General features: G+C 44.7%; 2 protein-coding genes across 10 annotated transcripts in view; both read left to right on the top strand.

Moving 5' to 3' along the window:
• plcb4b (phospholipase C, beta 4b) overlaps positions 1–8,396 on the top strand; it is a 103,518-nt gene extending 95,122 nt beyond the window's left edge. For 3 of the 8 annotated variants that reach the window (XM_084090221.1, XM_084090223.1, XM_084090222.1), the window contains 5 exons: positions 598–699; positions 795–852; positions 2,586–2,672; positions 2,872–2,908; positions 6,095–8,396. In XM_084090221.1, coding sequence (XP_083946347.1) covers positions 598–699; positions 795–852; positions 2,586–2,672; positions 2,872–2,908; positions 6,095–6,183 — 373 coding nt within the window. In that variant the 3' untranslated portion in view covers positions 6,184–8,396. Of the gene's footprint in view, positions 1–597; positions 700–794; positions 853–2,585; positions 2,673–2,871; positions 2,909–3,169; positions 3,289–3,410; positions 3,514–4,474; positions 4,542–6,094 lie in introns of those variants that run through there. The other 5 variants (XR_014603330.1, XM_084090226.1, XM_084090224.1 and 2 more) reach the window with 5 other exon arrangements.
• A 3,611-nt stretch (positions 8,397–12,007) lies between these two features.
• lamp5 (lysosomal associated membrane protein family member 5) lies at positions 12,008–24,578 on the top strand. 2 transcript variants are annotated; one of them, XM_084090211.1, is made up of 6 exons: positions 12,008–12,259; positions 13,015–13,193; positions 13,422–13,553; positions 13,652–13,769; positions 18,414–18,602; positions 22,111–24,578. In XM_084090211.1, the coding sequence occupies exons 1-6, from the start codon at positions 12,223–12,225 to the stop codon at positions 22,284–22,286; spliced, it is 831 nt and encodes a 276-aa protein (XP_083946337.1). In that variant the 5' UTR covers positions 12,008–12,222; the 3' UTR covers positions 22,287–24,578. The 2 variants fall into 2 exon arrangements, with proteins under 2 accessions (XP_083946337.1, XP_083946338.1); XM_084090212.1 differs by having other exon boundaries at positions 12,125–12,259; positions 12,974–13,193.
• The last annotated feature ends 619 nt before the right edge of the window (positions 24,579–25,197 follow it).

Genomic DNA, 25,197 nt, shown 5'->3' with positions numbered 1-25,197 from the left:
CAGTTATTTTAAATTGTCATAATATTTAACAATATTACTGTTTTTTTGTTGTTTTTTTTATCAGAGAGAGTGAGGGAGAGAGAGAGTGACACACATTAGGAGAAGCATTTACATAATTACGAACTTAAAAATACAGTATCAAATTGAATAGAGTCTCATTATGAATCGGATCAAAATGTTCTGAATTTGCGAAACCTATGAATCGTGATTCAAATCAACCTAAAGATTCACACCCTGTTCTGAATAGTGAACCGTACTCAGGTCTACAGTAAAGCGTAGTATGCTAATGACTCGCATCTGATTAACACGCCACGCTCGTACCGTCATGAATATTTTCATCAGGGCCCGTATTATCCTCTTTATGATGGAGATACTGCCATAATTAACAGACATTAATGTTGCATGAGTCTCTTTGAGTTCAGGAGGGCGTCTTTAGAGAGCGAGTTTCTATTGAACTCGAGTGTCTTTACTAATTATGCTGATAATTCCCCTCGGCGTGAACCCGTTCTCCGTTTGTTCTGCAGCAGGATCTCCATGAGAAAGGCCTTGGCTCTCGAACCGTGATCTTGTTTTGAAAATGTTTTGTTTGATTGACAGGCAAAGCAAAGAGATGAAGGGAAACCAGGCGAAGACGTCCATGGAGAACAGCAAAGCCATCAGCCAGGACAAGAGCATCAAGAACAAGGCTGAGCGCGAGAGGTGCGGGTCCACAGAACACCATGATGGACCTCTGACGCTCGCAGATCTGACCTGTGTGTGTGTGTGTGTGTGTGTGTGTGTGTGTGTGTGTGCAGGAGAGTTCGGGAGCTGAACAGCAGCAACACCAAAAAGTTCCTCGAGGAGAGAAAACGGGTTGGTTGATGATCTTTCTTTGTTTCGTTGGGGCTATAAATGGAGTTTTGAGAAGCTGATGCAACTTTAGGGCTGTATGATTATTATCATGAGAGAAAACATGAGAAAGAATCAGGCTTCAGTTACTTGGAAAAGTTTTTGAAGCCTGTTTTTTCAGATTGTTCTGATTTTCTGCAGTGATGTTATTTATTTTCATTTTAAGAGTCTGAGACTAAAATGATGCATTTCAGAAGTCGAGTCAGCTTTATTTCTACAGCGCTTTATACAGTACAGATCGTTTCACAGCAGCTTCACAGTGATAAACAGAATCAGTGTTCAAACTTCATTAGATATGAGACAAACTCAGATTCAGCTGTACAGCAGCTCTACACAACACAGTAGAGTCAGGCTTATGTAATACATTATCAGCCATATGGGAGCTTGTTTCCACCACAAAATAAACAATAAAATGGGAAATTGTGGGAAACTTTTTATCTAAAAATTCTAAAACAAATTTCTTGAATTTGTGAGTTTATATCTCACAGTTCTAAATGAAATCAGAATTGTTAAATATAAACTTGAAAGTCAAAATTCTGAGATCAAAAGTTGCGATTACCTTTTTTATTTTTTATTCTGTGGCGGAAACAAGCTTCCACACAGTCCTGCTTCTTGTTTTGTTTATTTTTTAGTTTTGTATATAATATCTTGTTGACATTGAAATTATGTTGACGTGTTGTTGAAGTGACGTTGGTGTGACATTGACGTGACGTTGGCGTGACATTGACATGATGTTGACGTGTTGTTGAAGTGACGTTGGTGTGACATTGACGTGACGTTGGCGTGACATTGACATGATGTTGACGTGTTGTTGAAGTGGCGTTGGTGTGACATTGACGTGATGTTGGCGTGACATTGACATGATGTTGACGTGTTGTTGAAGTGACGTTGGTGTGACATTGACATGATGTTGACGTGACGTTGGCATGACATTGACATGATGTTGACGTGTTGTTGAAGTGACGTTGGCGTGACTGACATGATGTTGACGTTGTTGAAGTGACGTTAGCGTGATGTTGAAGTGACGTTGGCGTGACGTTGTGTGATGTTGAAGTGATGTTGGCGTGACGTTGACATGATGTTGATGTGGTGTTGACGTGTTATTGACGTTGACGTGACATTGACGTAATGTTGACGTGTTGTTGAAGTGACGTTGGCGTGATGTTGACGTGACGTGTTGTTGAAGTGACGTTGGTGTGATGTTGAAGTGACGTTGACGTGATGTTGATGTGGTGTTGACGTGTTATTAACGTTGACATTGACGTGACGTTGACGTGACGTTGACGTGACATTGACATGATGTTGACGTGTTATTAACGTTGACATTGACGTGATATTGGTGTGACGTTGACGTGATGTTGACGTGTTGTTGAAGTGACGTTGGTGTGATGTTGAAGTTACGTTGACGTGATGTTGATGTGATGTTGACGTGTTATTAACGTTGACATTGATGTGACGTTGACGTGACGTTGGCGTGACATTGACATGATGTTGACGTGGTGTTGACGTGACGTTGGTGTGACATTGACGTGACATTGGTGTGACGTTGACGTGATGTTGACGTGTTGTTGAAGTGATGTTGGCGTGATGTTGACGTGACGTTGGCGTGACATTGAAGTGACATTGGTGTGACGTTGACGTGATGTTGACGTGGTGTTGACGTGATGTTGACATGCTCTTGCATGTCTCCGTCTCAGTTGGCCATGAAGCAGGCGAAGGAGCTGGAGCAGCTGCAGAAGAACCAGCGTGAGCAGCTGGAGAAACTCGAGAAGTTCAACGAGCAGGTAAAACCTTCAGCCGTCGCTGACACGGGACGGGTTTACTAGCTAAACCTGCTAGATTTTCAACAGTTAGCTGAAATGAATGATTGGTCACCCTTCTCTTGATTTCATATGATTTGCATTTTGTCCTCCATTTTTCATATTTTGTACGTGTGACATCTGAAGCCATGCCTTAAATATGATTTGCCTTTTCTTTGAACAGCTTTTGAAATCCCATCATGCAAACAGTCAGACTCCAGGTAGGCTCACCATCGCTTTCCTCTGTCTTCAGTTTCTTGTCAGTCTCGTTTCTGCCTTACTAAGGGTTACTGCTTCTTAAACATACTAAACGGAGAAAAACACACCGCAAAACATCATGTTCTTCCTCACTCTTTCTGCCTTATTTTCCAGCACAATTAAATCAATATACATTTACTGGAGAAGCATTTACTGAAGTCTTTTTTTTTTTTATTGTATAAAAATGAAGTTAAAACATTAAGTAATTGGCCATTTGTTGTAAGGTGCCGCCCATTTGACAGCTCGGCCAGTCATCATAGAGAAGCCAGGCAACTGGCAGCCGATTGGACGTTGAGCTCCAAATCAAATCAAGCCCATTCTGCTCTCACAGACAGGACTCTGTATACACTATATATATATATATATATATATATATATATATATATATATATATATATGTATATATATACATATAAAAAGAGCTAGTTAGTTGATTAGTTATGTATACTAATCATGTCATTGCAGCACTTCAGATGAGCCTGTTGAAAGTATGATTTACTGTCATCACACCATTGTTCCTGTGTTATGAAACGATACTCATCACTGTCCACATGAGTCATTTCACACCGTGAGTCACTCGCTGTTACTGAACACAAGCGTTTGAAAGTGTTCCCTACAGCATCCACTATTCACTCCACGATGAACAGAGAATCAGAGCGTTCAGCATGCGATCGAGTCAGTGACAGAATCATGAAGAACATAATACTGATTCTGATTCCAAGAATGAATATTTTAGTAATTTAGCTCTCATTTTAAATTGGACATGATGAAAGGAATGGCCTGCAGTTCAGTGAGTGAATCAAGAGTCATTAGATTGATTCGGTGAGGGAACGAGTCATCAGATGATTCAGTTAGTGGTGGAACATCACATCCAATGATTTGATGGACGAAAGTTTTTCAAATAGTTGTAGGTAACACTTTAAAACACTTTGTTAACATTAGTTAACAAGAACTAACAGTTAACAGTTGTATTTTTATTCACTTATGGTAACAAAGATTAATAAATACTGTAACAAATGTATTGCTAATTGTTAGTTAGGGTTAGCTAATGCATTAACCAATGGGACGTCATTGTAAGTGTTTCTTTTTATAAAACAGCTGGATAATAAAAGAATATACCAAGCTACTTAGACTTTGTTCTCTTCATTACGACCCCGGGATCGATTTTTACATGAAGTTTACATGAAAATCATTTTAATTTAGTTACTGAATATAGCTCTGAATAAGTCACTGTCTGAATGAACAGCATCTTTATAACAAAGTCCCACTTGTTAATGTTAGTTAATGCATACAACTAGTATTACCTAACAGTAAACAAGACTTTTGTTACAGTAGTATTTAATAATCATGTTAACATTAGTTCATGTCCATTAAATGAAACAGATATAACTTTTGATTTTAATAATTCATTAGTAAATGTTGAAATTAACATGAACTAAGATTAATAAATGCTGTACAAGCATTTTTCTAACCAATGTTAACAAATGTTAAACCTTATTGTAAAGTGTTACCATTTTTTTTTATTCTAGACAACAGATCTGGATGAATAAATGGGTGGATGGATGGATGGATGGATGGATGGATGGATGGATGGGTGGATGGATGGGCGGATGGATGGATGGATGGATGGATGGGCGGATGGATGGATGGATGGATGGATGGATGGATGGATGGGCGGATGGATGGATGGATGGATGGATGGGCGGATGGATGGGCGGGCGGATGGATGGATGGCGGATTGATGGATGGATGGGCGGATGGATGGATGGGCGGATGGATGGATGGATGGATGGATGGATGGATGGATGGATGGGCGGATGGATGGATGGGCGGATGGATGGATGGATAGGCGGATGGGCGGATGGATGGATGGATGGATGGATTGGCGGATGGATGGATGGATGGCGGATGGATGGGCGGATGGATGGATGGATGGATGGATGGATGGATGGATGGGCGGATGGATGGAATGATGGGTGGATAGGCGGATGGGCGGATGGATGGATGGATGGATGGATTGGCGGATGGATGGCGGATGGATGGGCGGATGGATGGATGGATGGATGGATGGATGGGTGGATGGATGGGCGGATGGATGGATGGATGGATGGATGGATGGGCGGATGGATGGGCGGGCGGATGGATGGATGGCGGATTGATGGATGGATGGGCGGATGGATGGGCAGATGGATGGATGGATGGGCGGATAGGCGGATGGGCGGATGGATGGATGGATGGATGGATTGGCGGATGGATGGCGGATGGATGGGCGGATGGATGGATGGATGGATGGATGGGTGGATGGATGGGCGGATGGATTGATGGATGGATGGATGGATGGATGGGCGGATGGATGGGCGGGCGGATGGATGGATGGCGGATTGATGGATGGATGGGCGGATGGATGGGCGGATGGATGGATGGATGGATGGGCGGATGGATGGATGGATGGATGGATGGATGGATGGATGGGCGGATGGATGGGCGGGCGGATGGATGGATGGATGGGCGGATGGATGGGCGGATGGATGGATGGATGGATGGGCGGATGGATGGATGGGCGGATGGATGGATGGATGGGCGGATGGATGGATGGATGGGCGGATGGGCGGATGGATGGATGGATGGATGGCGGATGGATGGGCGGATGGATGGATGGATGGATGGATGGGCGGATGGATGGATGGATGGATGGATGGATGGGCGGATGGATGGGCGGGCGGATGGATGGATGGCGGATTGATGGATGGATGGGCGGATGGATGGATGGATGGATGGGCGGATGGATGGATGGATGGATGGATGGGCGGGCGGATGGATGGATGGCGGATTGATGGATGGATGGGCGGATGGATGGGCGGATGGATGGATGGATGGATGGATGGATGGATGGATGGATGGATGGGCGGATGGATGGATGGATGGATGGATGGATGGATGGGCGGATGGATGGATGGATGGATGGATGGATGGATGGATGGGCGGATGGATGGATGGATGGGCGGATAGGCGGATGGGCGGATGGATGGATGGATGGATGGATTGGCGGATGGATGGATGGATGGCGGATGGATGGGCGGATGGATGGATGGATGGATGGATGGATGGATGGTTGTGAATCTGATGGCGTGTCTGCTGTGATTCTCCAGGCCAAAGACATGCAGAAGATGGTGAAGCTGGAGGAGGACATGGACCGCAGACCAGCCACAGTGGTGTAAACGCTCCGTCAGTCCACTGAGAAGACCAGAGGAAACCCTCACGATCTCCCACACGAATCACGAGTGCTGAAGACATCCGTCTGTCCCTCAGGCTCCGTCTTCATCCGTCTGTCCCTCGGGCTTCATCTTCTGTCTTACACCCCGAGAGTCCTTGCCGTCTGTAGATCTATAGCCCCGCCCACTCTCCCTACCTCAACTCTGACCCCGCCCACTCTCCCTACCTCAGCTCTGACCCCGCCCACTCTCCCTACCTCAGCTCTGACCCCGCCCACAGCAGCTAACTCCTCCCATAGCTTGTGCCGTAGCTCCGCCCCCACGGTGAAGAGGGCGCTGGTGGGACAGACCCGTCACACACGTGTTTTTCTACAGTCCACTGCAGCCCGTCCATCATCAGCAGAGCTGCAGCCATGATGGGTCGACGACTCAAAAGTGAACTCTGACCCCACCCGTACCTCAGCTCTGACCCCGCCCACTCTCCCTACCTCAGCTCTGACCCCACCCACTCTCCCTACCTCAGCTCTGACCCCACCCCAGCTCTGACCCCACCCACTCTCCCTACCTCAGCTCTGACCCCACCCACTCTCCGTACCTCAGCTCTGACCCCGCTCACTCTCCGTACTTCAGCTCTGACCCCGCCCACTCTCCGTACCTCAGCTCTGACCCCGCCCACTCTCCGTACTTCAGCTCTGACCCCACCCACTCTCCCTACCTCAGCTCTGACCCCACCCACTCTCCCTACCTCAGCTCTGACCCCACCCACTCTCCGTACCTCAGCTCTGACCCCGCCCACTCTCCCTACCTAAGCTCTGACCCCGCCCACTCTCCCTACCTCAGCTGTGACCCCGCCCACTCTCCCTACCTAAGCTCTGACCCCGCCCACAGCAGCTAACTCCTCCCACAGCTTGTGCCATAGCGCCGCCCCCGCGGTGAAGATGGCGCTGTTGGGACAGACCCGTCACACACGTGTTTTTCTACAGTCCACTGCGGCCCGTCCGTCATCAGCAGAGCTGCAGCCATGATGGGTCGACGAGTCAAAAGTGAACTTTTCAACCCATATCTCACCCGTAGCAGAGCCAGGCCAGCGGACGAGTCTGATTAACAGACGGTTTAGTTAATGTCGTCAGCACAATACCTGTGAACGATGCGCTAGTTTAATGTCCTGAGCACTTTATATGTGATAGGATGTCGAGGACCTTTGACTATGTAGCAGAGCACTAGCTTTCCTCAGTACAGTAAGAATGTAGAGTCTGGAATCCACACGAGTTCTTCTGCTGTCCCAAGCTTTTATCGTCCGTTTTTAAGACGCACACGTCATTTTAACCCAAATGTTGTTTTGTTTTAGCGGTGACACTTTTTAAACAGGCTTTGAGATGTAGATGGTGCTCAAGGAGTTTGCTTTCGCTGTTCGGTACGCGACGGATCCAACCTCAATCTCGTAGCGGCAGGTTCTGATCCATGTGGATTTGGACGCATCATCAACACAAACTCTTTACTTTCCTCGGACACGACGCTGAACTTTGGTTCCACTTGTGTTTGTGTTCTCTCACTTTCAGGAGGTCTGATCTATCGGTACTTGTTTTAAAGAGAGGTGATTGTACTGTTTATTCCGGCTCGTATTTGCCGAGCACTTAAGGGATTTTGGAATCATATGTATATTGGTTGTTGTGGGTTTTCCATTTATTGGTTTCGTTCCCTTTTCTTCTTTTCCTTTGCATCATATTTTCAAGTGTTTGGCGGTGACCACATATCTCGTGTGAAAGCAAAGTGCTTTAAAACTCCATCGCTTACAAATGTGCCACTAAATGTCATGTAGGACCTTTAAATTATTTTACTATGATAAATGCCAAAATAAGGGGTTATTTATATAAAGATACATATATTATAGCGGGTAGTTTAAGACTACATTTGATTTCTTAGAAGCTTTTTGCACTAGATGAATGTTTTCTGTTGTGCGACTTCCTTGTAGACTTTTGCTCTAAATTATAGTTTGCGGGAAAAGCAGATTATTTTTGCAGAACTGTCGCTCTGAATTTCACCTGTTTCTATTCGTTTGTCTTTCTGTAGCTCAATGGACCATGCTGTGGGTGCTTTTGTATTTATATATATATATATATATCGTATTTGTCAAACTTCTAGCAATGAAAATACTCAAAAAATACTGTTGTTATCCTGCTACTTTAATACTGTTTTATAGTATGTGTACCAATAAACTATTCCAGGTGTTAAATGAAAACTGTTGCATGTTTATTTTATTGTCTGTCGGTGTCATTTCATGAAAACCACTGCACTCTTATAAATAAAGCTTCCAAAAGTGAATGCCATAGAAGAGCTGTTACTGGTTCCCAAATAACCTTTCAGTGATCTGTTCTTAAAAGAACATTTAATAATCTTAAGAAGCTTTATATACCACTTTATACAATAGATTGTTTTAAAGCAAGCCGTTTTACAGTATTAAACATGATAGAATATAAGAATTACGGCTCTCTGGTGTGTTCATGTTTTTACTGATGTCTGAACAGAAGAAATTAACCGGAGATTTTCACAACAAAGAAGGCGGAGCATCAGAGCCACACCCACCTGTTACATCATCATCACCGACCAAGGGGTGTTCAGAGGTGTTTAACAGCCAGAGCAAACTTTTCAAGAAAGCTGTTTCTAACTCCAGAAACAGACTTCGTTTTGGCCTGATTTTGTTTGGAACCAGTAGATGTTTTCAGCTGTTTCGCTAACTTACGTTAGATTTGTGCCGCATCTCGTTCACTGTGTGGAAATCCCTCTGATTTCATAGAGATGTGGCTGAAAGCACATTAAATGTTCAGAGTAAATTATCTTCTCTGTTGAGTATGTATAGCATTTTCAAATTTCCCTTATATATGTCATCTAGCAGCGACATATTATGTGCAAAAAACCCAAAGCACTTCCAGCTGTTCGATGTACAATGCTGCAAATGTGTAATTTATCCAAAGATATGAATAAGAAGAAAGCCTTTGGTGTCTGTATCAGCAGACTTGAGTTAGTTAAACCTCCCCCTTTCCAGTCAATAATCACATGCAGTAATTGGCACATGTATTCATATCATTCAGCCGGCGCTCTCAGAAGCCCTTATTACAATCAGCACATTAATACACATCCACTTATGAACAATAAAGTGTGATAATGAGATTCGTGTTGTCGTGGAAACTCCACAGCGCAGCAGTATAAAGAGTGCGGAGCTCAGCGGCGGAGAGACGATTGCCTGAGGAACGAGACTTAAACATGCTGAAGCTCGACTCCAAGACAGACACCAGGATCCTTCTGGACGCCATCTCCAATGACAAGATCCACCTGGCCAGGTTCATCCTAGACGCTCTGGATGGGAAGATCATCGACTCCGAGACGGAAGGAGCGCAGACGCCTCTGGTTTCCGCCGTGTTCCTCCAGGATTCGCAGGCGAGGAGCAGGTTCATGAATCTCCTCTTGCAGAGAGGAGCGAGTGTGAACCGGCCGGACGAGAGCGGGCGTACGGCGCTGAGCTACGCCTGCGAGATGGGATTCCTGGATGCGGTGAAGATCCTGGTGGAGAACGGAGCCGATCCCGAGGCGGCGGACTCCTGGGGGAATACGCCACTCATGTACGCCGTCGTGGCCAGACGTCCAGCCGTCGTGGAGTTCCTGGTGCGCGCTTTTAAAAGACTGGGACTACAGATCGACCGGCAGAACAAGGTGGGAAATTCTGCGGTGGAGGTGGCGAAGCATCTCGGACACACGGAGTGTTTACAGGCGCTCCGGAGTCTCTCCAGGAGGATTCATGACGACACGCTGGCTGAAAGACTTTCCTCCGTGAGCATCGATGAAGATGAGGAGCCCAGCGAGAGAAGAGCTCCACCTGAAGACGGGACTCGCCTTCACGTCGGTTTAACCCGGAAAAGATCCCTTGGTCTGCGGAACCGAATCCAGTCGATGGACTCCATTGAGGAATATGAGAGGGAAAGTGATGCGTTCTCATCACAAGGCCTCATGTTCTCTAGTGTTTCAGCATCAAAACCTCCTCGGAAACATGCGGATCATCTGCCTAACAGCTCGAACAATCTCCTGCCTGCCCTGCTTTACTCGCCGAGACCCTCCAAAACACCATGGAGAAGCTGCACTCCTGATTCTCCTCCGTCGGTTCCTCTTGGCATTTTATTAACTCCTTTCGGCAAAAGCGCTAAAGAAGAGCTTGAGAAAGCTAAGAAACGTCTGCCCGTCCGGAGGTTTGATGACCGTTATTATCAGAAGAGGTGCAGTTTACCAACGAGCGCTCTGGCAGCAGCGGCCCCGGAGCGCAGTAAGAGCAAATCCCAGCGGAAACCCCCCGGGAACGCCGGGAACAGATCCGCGAGCTCTCTCGGCGGCCGGCTGTTGAGGAGATTCACGTTCCCGGAGCTCAAGCGGAGCAGCGGAGAGGCTTGCGGAGCTTCGGATCCGCCCGGACGCTGTATCCCGAGGTCAGAGACGTTTCCCCTGGGAAAGAGCCATCCTCAAGTGGGAAGCAAGCCGAGCATCGACAGCATTAGTGCAGTCAAGTGTGAGTTTGACTTTCAGTGTAAAGCTGCTCCAAATGCCTGATCATGAGCGGATTAATTTCTCATGAGCACGAACTACTGCAGCTTTAATATAATACAAGAGAATGGGACAAAAAACGATATTAACTAGTTACATGTTTTAGGACATAAATGATCTTAGTATTGTGGACATTTTGTGTCATTTTCCACATTTTCCTGCAGCTAATGCCGTTTCAGCAAGATGCCCATCTGTGAAACAGACTCACGGGTTCACATCTCTTCACCAGCACTTCTGGAAAAAACATTGGTAACACTTTACAATAAGGTTCATTAGTTATAACATTAGTTAACTAACTTAGTTAACATGACCTAAGAATGAACAATACTTCAGGATTTATCAATCTTAGTTAATATTAATTTCAGCATTTACTAATATGTTGTTAAAATCAAAGGTTGTATTTGTTAATATTATTAATGCACAGTGAACTAACATGAACAAACAATGAACAGCTGTATTTTTATTAACAAATATTCATAAATACAGTAACAAATGTATTGTTCATTGTTCATTTTATTAAATACATTAACTAATGTTAACTAATGAACCTTTTTGTAAAGTGTTACCAAAAATGTATATTACTCTTTTTCGTGCCATTAATGTTAGGGCAGACCGGGGCTAGTTGTCACAGTGGTTTATTTTTGAAAGTCAATTTCTGTTTAGACACAAACCTAACAGCTACAAAAAACAACATTTTTTTTACAATTATTGGGAAAACTTGTTTTGCCCCGGGTCAATAACTGTGAACGTGTGTTTTTTTTCTTCTTCTCCATTTAACACTCGTTACCCCCATAGCAGATATAGAAATAGAATATTGTCACTCTAGACGGGGTAAGTTGTCACCTGTCATTAAACAGCCTCTGCATTAAAAAAAAGGTAATTAAGAAATATTTTACAAAACGTTGACATACAGAAAACTATCAGAAACTGCAATTAATGAATTGCTTAAAAATACGCACAACAAACCATGTTTATGAATGTAAGAAAAATACTCGTCTGAAGGTATGCGAGTGTTTTATTGTAAATTGCTTAAAACATGATTGTATTTTATGACAGTGCTCCAATACGCATTAAAACCCTGATAGATCCTGAAGATGCAGACCATGTGACAACTAACCCCAGTGTCCCATAAAAGGATGTTTTTGTTTTTTTACTAAATGCAATAAAGTGCATCCCTGCAGAAAAGGCATTCCCTTTATTGCGTTTCCCTGCGGAAAACCACCGAAGGACTTTATGTGCGCGTCGTGCGCGAGCAGGAGTGAAGCACACCGGCTGATGATGATGATGATGATGTGATGATGATGTGATCGCTGGACGCGGGCTCGTGTCGCGCTGCAGTGCGGGGTCCGCGGAGTGTCCGAGCGCACGAGTGATGCGTGCGCGTCGCGAGCGTCTGCAGGCGTGAATCACGCGCACCTGCATCTGATGCTGGAGTTCCTCTGGAATCTTCCGCTCATTCCCTGCAGGATCTTCTCTTCATGATGGAGTTTCACTGCACTGCACTTCTGCTGCTCGGTAAGTTCTGCTCGCATGTTTATGGCATAACAACCTATAGTTTATTTTTTACATATAGCGCTTTATCCGAGACAGGCGCGTGCAATACGCAGCTTCACGAGCAGGAAAATAGCAGAATCAGCGATGCAAACTTCATCAAATATGAGCAAGAAAATAACAGAATAAGCGATGCAAACTTCATCAAATATGAGGCTCGTTTTTGTCAAACTTGCGGTTATTGTACAGTCGCCGCCGAGGATGATCTGCTGGGAGTTAGATTCTGTTGCATGTATTCGTGTAACAAACGCTTAATTATTATTACACTATTAATTTATCAGAATGAGAAAGAAGCACAAATCTAAGATCCGCTGAAGAGAAACTGAGGAAAACTACAGAATTCTAAAAAGAAATCTGCTTCCAGTTGTAGTTTCTCGAAGCTTTGTGTTAGATTTGACTTTAGTGTCCAGAAGAATGTGTGTTTCTTGTTTCACTGCAGAGAAACTGTGTGTCTCAAACCCTGGTGGACAAAACAAAGAGCAGCTCCGAACACAATAGAACACAGTAGAAATAGAGTAGAACAGGCAAGACTCATTAACTGTGTGTGAGACTGTATGATCTCATGGTTTCTCATGATTTCTCCTGGTTTTCTCCTGGTTTCTCCTGGTTTCTCATGATTTCTCCTGGTTTTCTCCTGGTTTTTCCTGGTTTCTCCTGATTTCTCCTGATTTCTCCAAGGTTTCTGCTGATTTCTCCTGGTTTCTCCTGATTTCCCACAGGCTCTCTGTCAGTGCTCAGTGTTTCTGCGGAGCAGGAGGTGGAGAATCTCTCCGGACTGTCTGCGAATCCCGACCGGGAGATTTTTGTGGTCCGGGAAAATGAAACGACCTGCTTGATGGCAGAGTTTGCGGTGAAATTCCTGATTCCATACGATGTTCTGGCGCTGAACGGAATCGACGTGAGCGACTCTATTCTGTCTCACTGAATCCTAAATGAACCGTTCTGAGTTGATCTAGTAGAATAAAAACAGCAACATGGATTCCAGTTGGATTTGATCCTTTATGATCCTTGATTCAGAAGTTAAAACATCATTATCCTGCTGGTCCCATCGGGATGCTTTAAGCATTTATATTTATTTATTTATTTATGTGTGTGTGTGTGTGTGTGTGTGTGTGTGTGTGTGTAGCTGATAACGGAGCAGGCGTCCGTGTCAATCCCGCGTGGAGCTCAGATAGCTGGGAAATGCGGGAACACCGACTCGGAGCTTCACATCTCATGGATCAATCACTCCTTCACATTCCGAATCTTCTTCTCAAAGGTTTGGATCCGAGCAGAAACTGATGATCATCCATCACTGCACTTCACTGTTATGTGGATTACTCACGCGAGTGTGTGTGTGTGTGTGTGTGTGTGTAGGAGAAACACACGATGGGCAGTGATGGAAAAGCGAAGGAAACTGAAGTGTGGAAGATGAACAAGGTTCAGCTGGTCTATGACACGTCAGAGAAGACACACTTCAGTAGCGCCTATAATCGTGAGTAAAACACCCTCGGCACATTTGTGTTCAAAATAAAATCAATGATCGGTTACAGATTAATATTGGTAAATAATCATCATCTTTTACAAAAATAGACTTGATTTGTGATTTGATGCTCCAGTTCATGTAAACTCAGGATCTCTACACTGGATTTAACCTGCAGATCATTGATATTATTTTGGCTCATGATTGATGGGGAATGAGCTTGAAAATGAGCTTTTCTTCTGCATGTTTTTGGTTTGAGACACAAAGCCGAGCGCTGCAGATCTGCGTCCTCCACTGCGACATCACTGCGCTTTCACACACTCACACACTCCGACCATCACTGCGCTTTTACACACTCACACACACCGACCACCACTGCGCTTTTACACACTCACACACTCCGACCATCACTGCGCTTTTACACACTCACACACTCCGACCATCACTGCGCTTTTACACACTCACACACTCCGACCACCACTGCGCTTTCACACACTCACACACTCCGACCATCACTGCGCTTTCACACACTCACACACTCCGACCATCACTGCGCTTTCACACACTCACACACTCCGACCATCACTGCGCTTTTACACACTCACACACACCGACCATCACTGCGCTTTCACACACTCACACACTCCGACCATCACTGCGCTTTCACACACTCACACACTCCGACCATCACTGCGCTTTCACACACTCACACACTCCGACCATCACTGCGCTTTCACACACTCACACACTCCGACCATCACTGCGCTTTTACACACTCACACACACCGACCACCACTGCGCTTTCACACACTCACACACTCCGACCATCACTGCGCTTTTACACACTCACACACACCGACCATCACTGCGCACACACCGACCACCACTGCGCTTTTACACACTCACACACACCGACTATCACTGCGCACTCACACACACCGACCATCACTGCGCTTTTACACACTCACACACACCGACTATCACTGCGCACTCACACACACCAACCATCACTGCGCTTTTACACACTCACACACACCGACTATCACTGCGCACTCACACACTCCGACCATCACTGCGCATTTACACACTCACACACACCGACCATCACTGCGCACACACCGACCACCACTGCGCTTTTACACACTCACACACACCGACTATCACTGCGCACTCACACACACCGACCATCACTGCGCTTTTACACACGCACACACCGACCATCACTGTGCTTTTACACACTCACACACTCCGACCATCACTGCGCTTTTACACACTCCGACCACCACTGCGCTTTCACACACTCACACACTCCAGCCACCACTGCGCTTTCACACACTAACACACTCCGACCATCACTGCGCTTTCACACACTCACACACTCCGACCATCACTGCGCTTTTACACACTCACACACTCCGACCACCACTGTGCTTTCACACACTCACACACTCCGACCACCACTGTGCTTTCACACACTCACACACTCCGACCATCACTGCGCTTTTACACACTCACACACTCCGACCACCACTGTGCTTTCACACACTCACACACTCCGACCATCACTGCGCTTTTACACACTCACACACTCCGACCATCACTGCGCTTTTACACACTCACACACACCGACCATCACTGCGCTTTTACACACTCACACACACCGACTATCACTGCGCACACACCGACCACCACTGCGCTTTTACACACTCACACACTCTGACCACCACTGCGCTTTCACACACTCACACACTCCAGCCACCACTGCGCTTTCACACACTAACACACTCCGACCATCACTGCGCTTTCACACACTCACACACTCCGACCATCACTGCGCTTTCACACACTCACACACTCCGACCATCACTGCGCTTTTACACACTCACACACACACCGACCACCACTGCGCTTTCACACACTCACACACTCCGACCATCACTGCGCTTTCACACACTCCGACCATCACTGCGCTTTCACACACTCACACACCGACCATCACTGCGCTTTTACACACTCACACACACCGACACCCACTGTGCTTTTACACACTCACACACTCCGACCATCACTGCACTTTCACACACTCACACACTCCGACCATCACTGCGCTTTTACACACTCACACACACCGACCATCACTGCGCTTTTACACACTCACACACTCCGACCATCACTGCGCTTTTACACACTCACACACACCGACCATCACTGCACTTTTACACACACACACACACCGACTATCACTGCACACTCACACACACCGACCACCACTGCGCTTTTACACACTCACACACACCGACCATCACTACGCTTTTACACACTCACACACACCGACCATCACTGCGCTTTTACACACACCACTGCGCTTTTACACACTCACACACACCGACCATCACTGCGCTTTTACACACACCACTGCGCTTTTACACACTCACACACACCGACCATCACTGCGCTTTTACACACTCACACACCGACCATCACTGCGCTTTTACACACTCACACACACCAACAATCACTGCGCTTTTACACACACTCACACACACCGACCATCACTGCGCTTTCACACACTCACACACTCCGACCATCACTGCGCTTTTACACACTCACACACACCGACACCCATTGCGCTTGTACACACTCACACATTCCGACCATCACTGCGCTTTTACACACTCACACACTCTGACCATCACTGCGCTTTTACACACTCACACACACCGACCATCACTGCGCTTTTACACACACCACTACGCTTTTACACACTCACACACTCCGACCATCACTGCACTTTCACACACTCACACACTCCGACCATCACTGCGCTTTTACACACTCACACACACCGACCATCACTGCGCTTTTACACACTCACACACTCCGACCATCACTGCGCTTTTACACACTCACACACACCGACCATCACTGCGCTTTTACACACTCACACACCAACCATCACTGCGCTTTTACACACTCACACACTCCGACCATCACTGCGCTTTTAACACACTCACACACACCGACAATCACTGCGCTTTTACACACTCACACACTCCGACCATCACTGCGCTTTTACACACTCACACACACCGACACCCACTGCGCTTTTACACACTCACACACACCATCACTGCGCTTTTACACACTCACACACTCTGACCATCACTGTGCTTTTACACACTCACACACACCGACCACCACTGCGCTTTTACACACACTCACACACACCGACCACCACTGCGCTTTTACACACTCACACACAGCGACCATCACTGCGCTTTTACACACTCACACACTCTGACCATCACTGCGCTTTTACACACTCACACACCGACCATCACTGCGCTTTTACACACTCACACACACCGACAATCACTGCGCTTTTACACACACTCACACACACTGACAATCACTGCGCTTTTACACACTCACACACCGACCATCACTGCGCTTTTACACACTCACACACACCGACCATCACTGCGCTTTTACACACACTCACACACACTGACAATCACTGCGCTTTTACACACTCACACACTCCGACCATCACTGCGCTTTTACACACTCACACACACCGACCACCACTGCGCTTTTACACACTCACACACACCGACCACCACTGCGCTTTTACACACTCACACACACCGACCACCACTGCGCTTTTACACACTCACACACTCCGACCATCACTGCGCTTTTACACACTCACACACTCCGACCATCACTGCGCTTTTACACACTCACACACACCGACCACCACTGCGCTTTTACACACTCACACACACCGACCACCACTGCGCTTTTACACACTCACACACTCCGACCATCACTGCGCTTTTACAAACTCACACACACCGACCACCACTGCGCTTTTACACACTCACACACAGCGACCATCACTGCGATTTTACACACTCACACACACCGACCACCACTGCGCTTTTACACACTCACACACACCGACCACCACTGCGCTTTTACACACTCACACACCGACCACCACTGCGCTTTTACACACTCACACACAGCGACCATCACTGCGCTTTTACACACTCACACACACCGACCACCACTGCACTTTTACACACTCACACACACTGACACCACTGCGCTTTTACACACTCACACACACCGACCATCACTGCGCTTTTACACACTCACACACACTGACACCACTGCGCTTTTACACACACACCGACCACCACTGCGCTTTTACACACTCACACACACCGACCACCACTGCGCTTTTCCACACTCACACACAGCGACCATCACTGCGATTTTACACACTCACACACAGCGACCATCACTGCGCTTTTACACACTCACACACACCGACCACCACTGCACTTTTACACACTGACACCACTGCGCTTTTACACACACACCGACCACCACTGCGCTTTTACACACTCACACACACTGACACCACTGCGCTTTTACACACACACCGACCACCACTGCGCTTTTACACACTCACACACACTGACCATCACTGCGTTTTCACACACTCACACACACCGACTGACGACTCGCTACAGGAACTCGCCTGCTTCGATCTAGTTTAGCTAGAACTGCAGTGAATAAAAGATGATTCTGCTGATCAGAGTTCTGATGGAGGTGTAATGACCGTGTGTGTGTGTGTGTGTGCAGCGGGGAAACACACGGCCAGCACACACCTCCTCTCAGCACTGGTCACTCCCGCTGGACGCTCGTATGTGTGTTCGGCTCAGCAAACGCTCACCATGATCTCCAGTGACCATCAGAAGGGCATCACCGTCTACATGTACGACACACAGATTCAGCCCTTCGACATCACGAGCGACTTCGTCTTCAGTGAACGTAAGATTGAACACGTTACAGCACAAAACATCAGATTATAGCTGTCATCAAGACATGTTTCTGCAGCTTCGGATTTACTGCATTGGGAATTTATTTTTATGGAAATTAAACACATTTTCCTCCCTTAAAAATCAGCTTCAGTGCAAAACATGATGTTCTTCCTCAGAGTTTCTGTCTCGGTTTCCAGCACAAATGTCGAAACATTCTTAAATCAAGATACAGTCAAACCAAAAATTATTCAGACACCAGATATCATTTTTTATATTGTTTCACTAGTATGATCAGGACACTATAGTTCATTTATGTAAGAGAGGAGAGCAAAATAAAGTAAACTGTGACATATTATACCCAAATATTCTTCATACAGTGACTACCAGTGACATTAATAAACATTTAGGAGCAAAAATGATTCGGACACTTTGAGCTGATCATGTTTTGCTGAAGTGTGTTTTGTCTTTAATTGCTAATGCTCTTTTTACACACAGACTGAACAACATGAAGCATTGCTTGGTGATTGGTTGAGCTAAACTGGTATTATCTAATTGTGTAGTTAAATTTAACAGCTGACAGATATTCAACATAATTCATGTGTGAGACAGTCTAACAGAAGGACGGACAAAACCAGTCAAATATCAACATAACTCTGAGTTCTGCTCATATTTTATCACCATTTTCTAAACTATAGCGAATAAACTGTGATAATGTGAGAAATGTTGAAGATGCCTGAATACATTTTGGTTTGACTGTACATTTACTGGAGAAGCACAATTACTTAAAATATTAAATCTTGCTTAATGAAAAATGTCTCAAAATGAAGTGAGTTTGTGCTTAAAACAAGAATATCAGTGGATTCAGAAAAATAATCTTGTCTTCTCTTTGAATTAAGCACAAACTCACTTTTTTTATTTTTCAGAAAACACTTTATATCTTCAGTAATTTTGCTTCTCCAGTAAATGTATCTTGATTTAAGAATGTTTAGATATTTGTGCTGGAATACGAGACAGAAACACTGAAGAAGAACATCATGCTTTGCAGTGTGTTTCTGCAGTCCGGTTTCTTCCAGTGTGTGTGTGTGTGTGTGTGTGTGTGTGTGTGTATGTGTGTCGCAGTGGTTTTAGGAGCTCAGGTTCTGGTTTGAACAGGTTAGTTGTGTTGCGTGACCTCTCGGTGACCTGTGAGATGTGTGTGTGAGAGTGTGTGAGGGTGTAATGGCTGTTTACCGCAGTGAGCGTTGCTCTTCTCTTTATAGCCCTAGTGATTTATGGGCCGTTTGCTTCAGTGCTGAACAAAAGCTCGTCCCGCTGAGCGTCTCGCCCGGCAACATTACAGCTCACTGTCCAACGCCGATGTGAAGGGAACAAAAGCTTACACTAAAAAATAAAGGTTCTGAACCTTGAGTTAAACCTTTTTTTTTTTGCAGCAGCAGCAGCAGCAATATTTTTGGTTCTCCAAAGAACGTTTCAGTGATGAGTTCCTATTAAAAGAGACGTTTTATTAATCTAATTAAAGAGAGTCTTTTATTAATCTAAAGAAGCTTTTCTCCACTTTAAAGGACCTTCAGTGGTTCCATGGATGTTAAAGTTTCCTCATGGAACCGGTGATGTCAGTCATTTGTCAGAGTGTGTGTCGGAGTGTGTGTGTCAGAGTGTGTGTCGGAGTGTGTAGGAGTGTGTGGATCTGACGTCTGTCAGCGCATGAAGAGGATGAAGATGTTTCTGACAGATCTGCTGCTTTTGCACAATCTTATTTAAGGAGGTCGTGTTCACTCATCATTCTCACATGCTGACCTCAGCATCACACATTAAAACTCAGCAAACTGATTCTCTAACAACGTTGTGAATTTAACTTGTGTGCATGATTGGAATATCACATGAATTAGTTGTGAATAAAGCAGCGTTTCCATCCCACAATTGGCACAAAATATCAGAAATAAACAGTAAGTTTCTGCAATCGGCTGTTTTTCTCTCCATCATAAACGAGTGTGTCTCAAGCGTCAGACGAAACGCAGTAAACGCTGTCATGTTCTCTGGCGTTCGGAAACACACTCGTGTGAGAGACGCTTCTGGGGGGAATTAAACCAAATCATTCTGATCACACACTTCGACTCCGGCGTTTCAGAAACACCAAACCAACATTAGAGACGCTGCGATGCCATTGGTCCACTGGTTATTGTTTGTATTTCTATCGTAATTTATGTGCAAACCAACAAATCCTAAAGCAGAACATCATCCCCATCACATGCTATCAGAATTATCCTAGTTTTTCAACTATCAGCTATCAGAAAGTTTCCTAGTCGAAATTGGACATGAACACCCTCTCAAATCATATTTACTTCTGAAAGCTCTGATAATTTTGACTCTCAAGTTTCCGAGTTGAGTGAGCCATGAACCTGAAACATGAGGAGAACGATTGCGGCTGTGACTGATATTCTTTATTCGTTTTTCCACAACAGCTGCATCATCTTGTATTGTTGTTAAAGTCGTGCATATTTACATGTATGAATAATCATTTAAAGCATATTGTATGTTTCATACACAGTGCCAAATTAAAAAAGCAAATGTAAAAGGAACTATTCGAATCAGATGCACATTTATAACCAAAACATCTGACAATATATACATATGTACGGCTTTCATAAGTCTGTCTATTCAACTCTCGTATAAAATTATGAAAAATGACAAGCAGCACCTTGTTTTCCATCTGTTGCTATCCACTGGAAAATAAAAAGCGGGTTCTTTAAAATTTGACCTGTGTGAACCTGTATTGCACCCTAGAGAGAGATTTGTGGAGCCTTCACATGCTATCAGAATGATTATAAACATGAGTTTCCTAGTTTGAAATTCTGACTAGGAATTTTTGACTAGGAAACTCATATTTACAATAATTCTGATAATATGCCTCAAATGATTATTCATATAAGTAAATATGCACGACTTTAACAACAATACAAGATGATGCAGCTGTTGTGGAAAAACTAATAAAGAATATCAGTCACAGCCGCAATCGTTCTCTCCTCCGCCATGTTGAACGTTTATGACTCGCCCAACTCAGAAACTCGGCAGTCAAAATGATCTCAGTGTTTCTCAGTAGTAAATACGACTTGAGAGGGCGGTTCATGTCCAATTTCCTACTAGGAAACTCGTATTCACGATAATTCGGACAGCTTGTGATGCAGCACTAACTCGTACGATCCACTGAAGCTCCAGTGACGTGTTTCCAGTCTCTCGTGAGATTGTGTTGAACATGACCAGATGTCTGACTTCAGCTTCACTGAGTTTCAGGCTCATTCGCCACAGACACGTGAAAAGCATTTTTTAATGCGATAGCTCAGAGTTTGTATAAAACTAGGTGGATTGAAACATATCTAATGAAAATCTTGTTAATGTAGATGTTCGGCGGCCTTGAGGTGCAAAAGAACAAATCCTGAAACCAAACAACATTCACGTTGTTGATAGATGTTGTTTTCGGCTGTGTTTGTGACGGAAGGTGTGTTTCTCTCCTCTCGCAGCGTATAAGTGTATAACGGACGAGCGCGAGCAGCTGGAGCAGATGTTGCCGCTGGTGTTGGGTCTCATCCTGGGCCTGATCATCGTCATCACCATCTCGGTTTACCACTTCCACCTGAAGCTGAGCGCTCAGCAGCCGCCGCTGCCCCGGGACCGCTCGCTCTACAAGAACATGTGAACTCTCCATGCACACGCCATACGCACATCATCACAACTCCTGTTTTCTCTCTGGTCTGTGTGTGTCCAGTGTCTCGTAGGATGTTAAATGTCAAACGCCATCATCCTGTAACTGCTGCACTCCTCATGTGTGTCGTTTTCCACAACTAATGTATAAAAATAGAGATATTTAAATTGCTTAAGGGTATAAATAAGGTACAATGATTAATGATGATTGCATATTACTTTATGATTATAAAATATTTAATGTTTTTCAAATTGAGACAATAATGAAATAAATGATTTTGTGTCCATGTAGTGATGTGTGTATTAGTGTGAAACAGGATGACTTGTGTGTGTTCAACTCTTATGTGAGGAGTGTTTAACAAGGTCTTTGATGACTGGGGTTTTTCTTTTACATCTGAAAAAGGGAAATTTAAGGTTTATGCCTTCAAGTGCTGTCGGAATTATCATAAATACGAGTTTGCTACTCTCAATTTTCTAGTCGGCATTTCCTAGTCGGAGTCATAAACGTTCAACATGGCGGAGGAGAGAACGATTGCTGCTGTGACTGATGTTCTTTATTAGTTGTTAAAGTAGTGCATATTTACATTTATGAATAATCATTTGAAGCATATTGTATATTTTATACACAGTGAAAAATAGCATGTATTTGACTGACATTCCACAGCCCTTGTATAGAACGAGCTTGTATGCTGCTATTACATGCAAACGGAAATTTCTTACTACCAACTTCTGAAGTCATGATTATTGCTGCATTAACGTGATATCGGAATTATAGTAAATATGAGTTTCCTAGTTGGGGTTCCTAGTTGGGGTTTCCTAGTCGGAGCTTCCTAGTTGGGTTTCCTAGTCGGAGTTTCCTAGTCGGGGGTTCCTAGTTGGAGTTTCCTAGTTGGGGTTCCTTGATGGAGTTTCCTAGTTGGGGTTCTTAGTCGGAGTTTCCTAGTTGGGGTTCCTTGTTGGAGTTTCCTAGTTGGAGTTTCCTAGTTGGGGTTCTTAGTCGGAGTTTCCTAGTCGGAGTTTCCTAGTTGGAGTTTCCTAGTTGGGGTTCCTAGTCGGAGTTTCCTAGTTGGAGTTTCCTAGTTGGGGTTCCTTGTTGGAGTTTCCTAGTTGGGGTTCCTAGTCGGAGTTTCCTAGTTGGAGTTTCCTAGTTGGGGTTCCTAGTCGGAGTTTCCTAGTCGGAGTTTCCTAGTCGGAGTATCCTAGTTGGAAATTGAACATGAATGCACTCTCAAGATGTATTTACTACAGGGAATCTCAGGAATAATTTTGACGCCTGAGTTTCTGAGTTGGGCGAGCCATAAACTCATTGATGCTGCCTTCACATGCAATTGGAAATTTCCAACTGCCCGATTTTGAAGTTGTGATATGAACTCATCCTGTTCAAGTGCTTTGTTGTGTGAAAGAACAGGAATCATGGAGGACACCAGGTTTGTTCTTGGCTATTTCTTGAGGAAATCTTAAAGCCAAAATGTATAAAACATTTGATTTTGAATAAAATGTAGCGTCCTGCCTTACGCATCTAAATATTCAGCATGCACTTGACCGAAATTCCAGAATCGTCAGCATTTTCACTGTTCATAAAACATACAATATGCTTCCAATGGTTTTTTTATATATGTAAATATGCACTACTTTAACGAAAAGACAAGGCTTTTGTGGAAAAAAGCGATTGAACAATAGCAGTCAGAGCAGCAATCATTCTCTCCTCTGTCATGTTGAAAGTTTATGGCTCACCCAACTGGGAAACTCGGGGGTCAAAATTATCTCTGAATTTCCTAGTAGTAAATATGATTTGAGAGGGTGTTCATGTCCGATTTCTGACTAGGAAACACATATTCACGATAATTCTGATAGCACATGAAGGCAGCGTTAGATCCACCAGAATGAAACATGACACAGAGACGAATGGGAAATCAATAAGAAGCGTTCGGACGGCAGCAGTCACATCACTGGCATTGAAGATTTCCACAAATGAGCTGCGATCCTCACAGATCAATGTCTCGAGTCTCAGACACTGAAGAGTTTATTGATCTGACACTCAATTAAAAACTCACTTTCTGTTGGGACGAAGTGATTTATGTTGCACTGCGCTCATAAAACACTGTTGCTCAAGTGATTCATCGTGCTTCAGTTCTTTCAGGATTTTCACTGACCACATGCTTTTCAATTTCTTTTCAGTCTCATGTCATTGTGTGTGTGTGTGTGTGCACACAATGCTCATGCTGCAGCTCAAGTCTCATTCAAGCATGTTCATATCATTCAATAAACCATTTTTTGTCAAACTGTTCCTTTTTTATGTCGTACTTTCAAAACTGTACAGGCACATTTATTGTATACATTTACTGTGACAAGTCAGAAATTCCCAGTTGGAAATTCCTAGTCTGAGTTTCCACGCCAGAGTCGGAGCCATAAACTTTCAACATGGCGGAGGAGAGAACGTTTGCTGCTGTGACTGATATTCTTTATTAGTTTTTCCACAAAAGCTCCATCATCTTGAATTGTTGTTAAAGCACATCTTTAATCATTTGAAGCATATTGTATGTTTTATACACAGTGAAGCTGCCTTCACATGCTAGTTTCCTACTCGAAATTTCCTAGTCTACATTTCCTAATCTGAGTTTCCTAATAAGTCAGAAATTCCTAGTTGGAAATTCCTAGTCGGAAACTCCTAGTTGGAAAATCCTAGTTCGGAAATTCCTAGTCAGAAATTCCCAGTTGGAAATTCCAAGTTGGAAATTCCAAGTTGGAAATTCCAAGTCAGAAATTCCTGGTTGGAAAATCCTAGTTGGGAAATTCCTAGTTGGAAACTACCAGTCTGAGTTTCCACACCAGAGTCGGAGTCACAAACTCCGACGATTGCTGAGATTGCAACGATTGCTGCTGTGACGGCTATTCTTTATTAGTTT

Source organism: Abramis brama, assembly GCF_963993115.1.
Source record: "Abramis brama genome assembly, chromosome: 18".
Classification (NCBI taxonomy): Eukaryota; Metazoa; Chordata; class Actinopteri; order Cypriniformes; family Leuciscidae; genus Abramis; species Abramis brama.
Note: the sequence above shows the minus strand (reverse complement) of the source record. Positions and strands in the feature narration are given on the sequence as shown.

Excerpts from the sequence above, each read along its gene's own strand:
- lamp5 (XM_084090211.1), top strand. The coding sequence starts at position 12,223 with ATGATGGAGTTTCACTGCACTGCACTTCTGCTGCTCG. Across the intron at positions 13,770-18,413 it reads CTTCAGTAGCGCCTATAATC|CGGGGAAACACACGGCCAGC; the intron begins GTGAGTAAAACA and ends GTGTGTGTGCAG. Across the intron at positions 18,603-22,110 it reads CGACTTCGTCTTCAGTGAAC|CGTATAAGTGTATAACGGAC; the intron begins GTAAGATTGAAC and ends CTCCTCTCGCAG.